Source organism: Lepidothrix coronata, unplaced genomic scaffold, assembly GCF_001604755.1.
Source record: "Lepidothrix coronata isolate B3197 unplaced genomic scaffold, Lepidothrix_coronata-1.0 Scaffold5, whole genome shotgun sequence".
In the NCBI taxonomy this organism is placed as follows: domain Eukaryota; kingdom Metazoa; phylum Chordata; class Aves; order Passeriformes; family Pipridae; genus Lepidothrix; species Lepidothrix coronata.
Genome location: NW_016690185.1, coordinates 533,025 through 541,278, shown reverse-complemented (window position 1 = coordinate 541,278; position 8,254 = coordinate 533,025). Strand labels below are relative to the sequence as shown.

At 37.2% G+C, this 8,254-nt stretch overlaps 1 protein-coding gene across 1 annotated transcript in view; it reads left to right on the top strand.

Moving 5' to 3' along the window:
* PDSS2 (prenyl (decaprenyl) diphosphate synthase, subunit 2) overlaps positions 1-8,254 on the top strand; it is a 115,923-nt gene that overhangs the window by 88,768 nt on the left and 18,901 nt on the right. The window contains exon 4 of the mRNA XM_017827963.1: positions 2,525-2,599. Coding sequence (XP_017683452.1) covers positions 2,525-2,599 — 75 coding nt within the window. The remainder of the gene's footprint in view (positions 1-2,524; positions 2,600-8,254) is intronic.

Below are 8,254 nucleotides of genomic sequence, written 5' to 3'. Positions count from 1 at the left end.
TGTTTTCTGCTCTTCCACTGGCATGCTGCATGATTTTGTGGAAAATCAGTTCATTGTCACCATTTTCCCCTTATATAAAACAGTAGGGAATATATTTTACAGGGATGTTGATTGCTTTCAAATTTTGTGATGGAAAGTGCTACATAAGAACTAGACAGTGTATCATTGAATGAATACTACTGAATCTGTAATATTTTTTCTTCCTCTATGCCATTTTGGGATGCAGAGGAAAATTGCCTGGTTCCCTCATTTCTCATTTCTTTCCCCAGCGCTCAGGACCCCAGGCCACAGATGTTGAGCTGCAGATGCTTTTCATAGATCAGATTAAGGATTGGTGAGGTGACAGAGCCTCATGCAAGCATCCCACTGTGCTCTTGAAACTAGAATTTCATTCCTGGTAGTAAACTGTATGGCCTTACATTTACCTTAAAAAATATTCTTTAAAATATATATATATGTATTTGGAAAGAAGAGAGTTAGTATTAAGTTCTCACTAACATACAGTGTTCAATGTATCACTAAAGGCCTAATGATATTTAATATAAGGATTCTTCTAAATAGCTGATGTGTAATTCTCCTAAGATGTTTTATAAACTCATAAGAGGAAGAGATACAGTTGTTCACAAATGTTTCACCAAGCTTGTTTTAAGACATTTAAAATTGCCTTTGAGAGTAGAGTTGCACGAAAAAGAGGGAGGAGAGATGGAAAAAAGAAACCCCAAAACAGGGTTCTGCTCAGTCTAGAGTTTCAGGCAAGAGAGGAAAAGGTCTAGTTATCCAGAGCCAGCTGCATTGTTAAAAGTTCATACTATCACTTTGACATTTAGAGTAGGACTCAGTGTCTTTGTAAATTCCTCTTCGTATTACCAGTGTAGGTCTCTGAGCTCAGACCATTTCACAAACCATAACATTTTTTAGTGAGTGATTGATCTGTATTATGTGTCCTAGCCATCAGAAGAATCTTGGGATGTTGCTTGTATAAACTGTAATACAATCTGATCCTGGGCATTTAGTTTCAGACTTTCATAGACCTATTGGCGATACTCAGTCCTCCTGGATTTGGGAATAAGGCTTATCTGATACCTTAAAAAAAGGGGGGGGCGGGGTGTTGCTTAAAAAAAAAAAAGGCCCTCATTTTCTCTGTTCCCCACTTAAATAACTCAACACATCTGGTAACACTGTAGGATCATTGTCCTTTCAGTTCCTTAGCAGCTCATATTGCTACAATATTTCTTCGGTATCTAATTTCCTAAAGGGCAATGTGATTTTTTTTTTTCCCAGGCTGTTTTTGTAGGTCTTGCAAATTAACCCATATGCATTGCAAGAAAAAACATGACTTTTAATCAGCACCATTTCTAAAGTTAGCACTTGCTGTGTGTATATGAATATGTATATGAACCAGTGTTTAAAAAAAAAAAAAGAAAACACAACCTTTTTGCTAGTGCTCAAAACTAGCATACAAATGTGTTTTTATTATCAAATAAAGCATGCCTAAATGTTAGAATATCTTTCTGTTAGGGGGTTTATCATTTGACTTCTTGTCTTCAGTTACAGGAATGATAAAAATTGAAACTAAATCTTTTAATTCAATAAGAGCTATGTTGAATTTTAGGAAGCAAAAAGAGGAATCAGATATAGACTCATATGCATAGGAAATTAAACATTCAAGAAATTAAAACTTTGTGAGCAACTGAAGAGGTAGCCTTAAGGTGTGCTTATTTGAAATGCCTGCATTTAATTTTACAGTAAATCTGAGTATTTTGTTCCAATTAAGCCAGTTCATGTGCACAGCTTTAAATTGTACAGTAGTTCCACAGTCTCAGGGAGACCGTGGACTGCTTGTTTTACATTCTGGATCAAGTTCAGATTTTTAGGCTTTGCTTGAATAAAATAAAAAGTCTGAACCCTGAAGATAATACAGATTGATAAATCTGATTTAAACATTCCTATGTTGCAGACTTTCAGTGTATGTGGTACAGCTGAGCCTCAGGCCATGCACTAAATACATCCACAGTGCATTCCCAGGGCACACGAATACCAAATGATCACATTTGAAAGGTTACCTTTCTATGGATTCTGACTTTTCTGTGTTAGCCACGAAGATTAGAATTTTAACAGCTCCCAGGGAGAGGTATTGTGAAGTATTTACTTGGCAGGAAAAAAACCAAAACAAAGCAAAGCCCAGATGAGGTACTGTCTCATATTCATGAACTGGGATTTATTAGTTCTGTGAACGTCCTTTTGAGAATACACTCCATAGTTCACACTTTAGGAAAAACAAGTCTTGCTTTTCATTTATATTAACTTAAAACTTTGATAGAAGAGTTACTGTTGTAGAGGTTTTAGCAGAGGCACAGCATCATGCTTGTGCAGAACAAATCTTAGTAAATCCTGCAGTCTTTCACAACTAGCTTTCTGCAAGGAATGTTATTGTGGTTTGTCTCTCTGGGAATCTGCCAGTAGCTTTGTTAGTGAATTTGGTGATAATTAAAGGTGTAAGGTTTTTTCTGCTTTTCTTTTACAGGTTGTGGAACTCATTTCAAGTGCTATTGGTGACTTAGTTCAAGGTATATATTATGAAAACTCAAAATCATCTGAGGTAAGAATTTCAGTAGATTTATATACCCAAGGCATTTCGCGATATTAATGTGTGACTACAATAAACGTGATTACTTTCTCATCTGTTAAAAAGGAGGGAGAAGGAGGAAGAAAAGTAGTTGTAGTCCTAGTGAATGTCATCGTTATGACACCTGTAAGCTCTGATGGAATTTTCCAGAAATGCCCAAGGAGGGACTATTTTATTTCTGTGAGTGCTTAATAAGATAATGTTGTGTCATTACCAGGCACTCTAGACACATCTTACTTCAGTCTTTCCAAACACTTCCAGAGGTTTCTAGTCAAGGTTCTGTTAGAGGCATTTATTACAATGTTGTCAACATCATTAATATTTTCATGTCAAACCTGTCATTTCTAAGCCCAAAGATGTTTACAAAATGCTTCATCCTGAACTTACATCATGTCCTTTCTTCCGAGTTTGGTCCTAAAGTGTTAGGAGTGTAGCAGTATTTTCTTCTTCACCAGAAGTCACCATGCATGTATTGTCTTTACTGGAATATTTAAAGAAAGCATTCATGAAGTAGGCTTGCTTGGGCAGAGTTTTGGCGAAAAAAAGAGTTCTTCCTTTGATTTAGTGTGACTGTGTCTTAACACATGCAATAAAGTCAACAATTTGAAGTTGCCATGACTCTACAGGTTTTATGGTAGCAACTTTTCAGTCACTGATTAGCACTGTGTGTATGTGAATATCAATCTGGAAATCCACTAAGGTAGATAGATTCACTTGTAGTGGTGTTGTCTCATGCTTCTGGTTTGCCTTGGAGACCTGCATCTTACAGTTCAGTAGGTGTTGTGTACTTAAATTGCAGCTCTGGTTTGCTATTGCTTAGTTGTATTATGTAGCAAAATTAATACCTTAATAGTGGAAGCCCTGATCTCGTGGGTTACATGCCTGCCCTGATGCCCCTGCCCCAACCAAACCACTGTGGGCAAGTGGAGAGTGACAGTGCCTATCAGCAGCTGGGCTCCAGAGGGTGCTCCCTCGGTCAGTGTCTGTCTCTGCTGCTCTGCAGCAGCAAAGACATGTCACTAAAACTAACCTTATTCAAATGTGTCCCTCTTATTTTGATTGAAACAATCACAGAGCTGAGGGAGAGCCTCCAGCAGGACAGCAGTAATGGCACACTCAGGAGCTGCCTGGGGCTCACGACTCACTGGGTTCTGCACAGAGGATGGCATGTGCCCAGCATCCTCTGGCACCTCTCAGGAGGGGACCCTGGACGGAAGCATGGCAGGAGTGCAGTGTTAGGAACTTGGCAGTGCTTCTGCATCTGCTGTGTTTTACCTGAGGATAAACCAACTTCAGCCTTCCTTGTTGCTCCCAAGGAGTGTGCTAAAGCTTATATGTTAAAATGGACAACATCTTTAAGATTTTTGGAAAGAATATTTACTATTTTCCGTACTCAAGCAGGTTTCTAAATACAAGTAGATCACAGGTATATTTAAAAAACACCAACCTACTCTATTTTGTGTAGAAATAAATCTCTATAGGTTGATCTCAGCAATGAAACTGCATTTTATTTTAACCATGGCCCCTGTATAAATGAGAAATGTTGTGGACTCTTGGGTTCCTGTGATTGCAGAAGATATTAATTTTCTCTTTCTTAGTTATTCTTTTTCTGTTTATTTTCTGCTGCCTTACTGAAGCACCCCTCATGTGTGGATTGCAAGGGCAAATGTGAGAGAAACTAAGTGCAGCTGCATGATGTTTACCTTGCCCTGGCCCGATTACAAATAGCCAAGACTTATTTTGTTTCAGTGACTATTTCTAAGGAGGGTTGAAAGTACACTGTACCTTTCCTAAGGGGAACCCAGTTAACTCAAAAGGCAATTAGTGTGGTGCCATAACGGAGAAATTTACACGACAGTGTCTGAAGTTTAGTCTTTATAACGGATAGTGCTTGGCTTCCAATTAGACCTACAACAAAGTGTGGGATCTACTTGAATTTTTTTTTTACCTTGTTAGCTGAGAAATTTAGTTCCATGTTGTGTGATGGACCTATCCCTATTGCTTTCTTTGCATTTTTCTGCTGAGGCAGTGTCCTGTTCATGTCCTGAACATCTCTTTAGCAAAGACTGCCAAATGGACTAGATCAGTTGTTTGTCTTATTCGTATCCCTTGTGCGTCTTCCCTCCTTCTCTAATTGCAATTTGATTGAATCAAAAATGTGAACTACATTTCCTAGAGGTAAGTCAAATGCTTTAATCTGCTCCACAACTAAATCTTAAATGTCAAACTTTTTTTCTTTTTAGGAGTAGGGCATAGGGATGTTGGTAAAGGAATTTTCATTGCTGAGAATGTCTTAAATTTGGAAAAGCAGAAAGATATCTTCTCACCTTTTCCCCCTCCCTCCATTTTTAGGCAGGAAAACTGTACTTCATATGTTAAATGTCTTTAATGCAGTTGTCATAAAGCTCTTAAGTACCATAAAATACACTAATTTAGCACCAAGGTGTTTTGAGTTTTGCTGAATGTCTACCTAGATGGTATACAAAAATACTCTGCAAAATTCACCTTTCTCCTCTGACATCCTAAGCTTGTGTTTACCCAAAAAGAAGTTTGTCTTCTTGGATGACCCACTAGGAAAGCTGAAAGAATTATTTGACCTAGCAAGACTGACCTTATTTACCCCTGAAGATATATAATGGGTATAATTATTTGACAGTGCTCATTACCACTTTTTTTTCCTCTGCACAACCACGTGCAATCCTACAGCCGTCCCATTTTAGTATATTCTGTTTGATTGTTCTTCATCTCGTCTGCATAGTAAGTCATTAGGTCTGTGTTAAACTGGGGGAAAAAAGTGCTAATATTTAACTTTTCATCTTTATTTAAAATGGCAGTCCAAACTACAAGGTGTTGGCTTTGACACAGCCTCGAAGTTAAGGTTGTCACTCATGTTCAAAGTAATAAACATCTGCTGTAATTTAAGATGTTGCATTATCAATATTAAGGTAATATTTTGGACTGTGAGTTGGAGCAGAAAGGGGTGACATGATAAACCTTTACAGCTCTGTGCTCTAAATCTGCTCTTAGACCAAAATTCTGCAACTAAAGGACATTCTTCCCAGTCCCATCTGCCTTTCCTGAATCTAGGTCTAATTTGGGAGTAAAAATTTGTGCCTTAGTGAATGAAAAGGTCAAAGTTGTCTAATCTGGCCTTCAGTCTTGGTTGTGGTATCTATTTTTAGCAGAAAAAAATCCCCATTACTCTGAGTCTCTGTTTCCAACTTTTAGGAGACTGAAGGCTTCTAAAATGTTTGCTAACTCAGAGAATACTGTTGTGCTTTTAAAAATATTCTGTTTTAATATTCCAGGACATTTAACAAATATTAATGAAGGTTGCTTTAATATCCTTGTCAGTCCACTGAACAAGGACAAGATATACAGGGAAGTTCAAGGTCAAACTGCAGAATCAAGAGTGGGACTTGAGTGTTGGCTCTTGTGCTTTACCTGCCAGACCATTCTTGCAATCTTAAAACTTATGGGAAAGTTATGGGACTCTTATGGGAAATCACTCGGTTGGTTTTTGGTTTCTTTTTTTTTCTCATCTCCAGAGTATCTAGCTGATGCTAAATGTGCATTGCCAGAACTCCTGTTAGTGTCAGAATGGGATATTATGTAAGACAAAACCATTTCCATCATGTTCCACTGATGACCAGAATAGCTGTTTGGTGTTTTTGATGCAATAGTGTGAAAATTGTGCACAACTAATATGTAAAACAAGTTTAAAAAGAAATACATTAGTGGGAAGTACTCATTTTACCAAATAGTGAATTACCAGGTATTTCTAATAAATGTGTTTTCTGGGGAAGGACAGGCTACATGTAGCAAGTGGTATCAGTTCTTTGATGTTTGATCACCAGCCCTGCTTTGAGAAGTAATGTTTTGGAATACTGCACATGTCCATCAACTGGACTGCTATGAGTGTGTTAAAATTAAGGATTTGTTTATAATTTTACCAAAGGAAGTAAACCAAATGCATTTTGAGACATGTAAATCACCTTTTAGCAGTGCAGCAGTCAGAGTTTTCACTTTTTTTAAACAAATGTTTCTGTTGCAAGACAAAAGGGAAGGATAAAATATGGAATTTGAGTAAAGAGCATCTGTGAAAAGGATGGGTAAATGTGTCAGAGGGGAAAAAAGCATAGCTAGAAAGAAGGCCAATGCCGTTTGTTTACTGCTTTTGTTCTTTTAAATACTAAGCTTTTCCAGAGAGATTTAAAATAACAGATGTGAAGAGATTTAAATTTATTATAAGTTTTCAAAATTTTTTTAAGTCATGTGGGTTTTTTTTAGTGTCACAATAGAAGTAGTTGGTGGCATGCTTTGTTGACTCATTTACAGACACCCTTGTTCCTCCAAAAGCAGTGAAGACATGTATTAATAGACCAATAAAACATGCCCTGTCATGTTCAGCAAGCACGAATACATCTGTTGAAAGCTTATGTGAACCATGTGCAAGATGTTTTGCAGGGTCTTGCTACTGGTAGAATGATTCATAGTTGCATTGGATTTTATTTATGTAAAATAGAAGTTCTTGAACTACCTAATTTAAAACTTGAATATGCAATTTAAAATTATTTCCGTGTGTTTCTGCAGATTATTTGCCCATTGAGAACTAAACTAAAGTTTGATATAAGTGATTCAGACATTTCAATCATTTTGTGCAACAGCAGATGGCTAAGAAAGAGCTGCCATGGTATGGAAATAAATTAAGTTTTCCCTTATACACTATAGCTGAAGTTTTACATCAAAGTGTCTCTGACTTGTACTTCTTCCTGGTTTTGCAAATGGGTTTTTGCACTTTGAAGACAGGTTTTTCATGCATATTTCCTTAATATGTTTTCAGCTGAACCACATATGAGCATCTTCTTTGGTGTGATAAATCAGACTGAGTTAAGTGCTGCTTTTGTATTGGGGATCTTTTTTGCCATTGCTAAAAGCTGCCCTTCCTGATGGTTATGTTTGCATATTTGGTCCTGCAGTTTCATTTTCTAAAAGTTTTTTTGTTTCGTGTTTCCTGAGAGGATTGTTTCAAACACAGTTTAAAATTATGGAAGTAGCTTAATTAAAAAAAAAAATCTCAACTAGACAATTTCTAACAAAACAGTAACCGACCTTGCTGATAGTAAAATAGGAGCACCCTCAGCTGTTCTTAATTTCCCATAGGAAACAATGATTGACAGAGTTGGATTTGTATATTTTCCATGCATTCTCATGCTGACATTATGCAAACTGTATCTGGAGTTGGCTGTTTTCTTCTGGTGATGGTGAGGGGTTCGGCTCCCTTCTTCCAGTTTCTGCCACTCAGACAGCATCAGGAATGGTTGTGATCTGGACCAATTTTGGGTGACAGAACTTGTGAATGAGATCCCAGGCATTAGTTAATCAATTGTCTGAGCACTGTCAACTACAGCTGGAATTAATTTGAGCTAGAAAAGTCTTTTATATGAAGGACTAAGGAGTCTTCTGAGCATGTCAATGTCCACTTTTATTCACACTGCTGACAAAACAAAACAAAGCTTAAAAAGCAGTGAAAATTTCTCTAAAAGTAGTAAGCACTGTCATGATGTCAGATTTTACAGCTTTTGCAATCTAGAACTAGTTTTGGTTTTCCCTTGATGTTTTTACAGT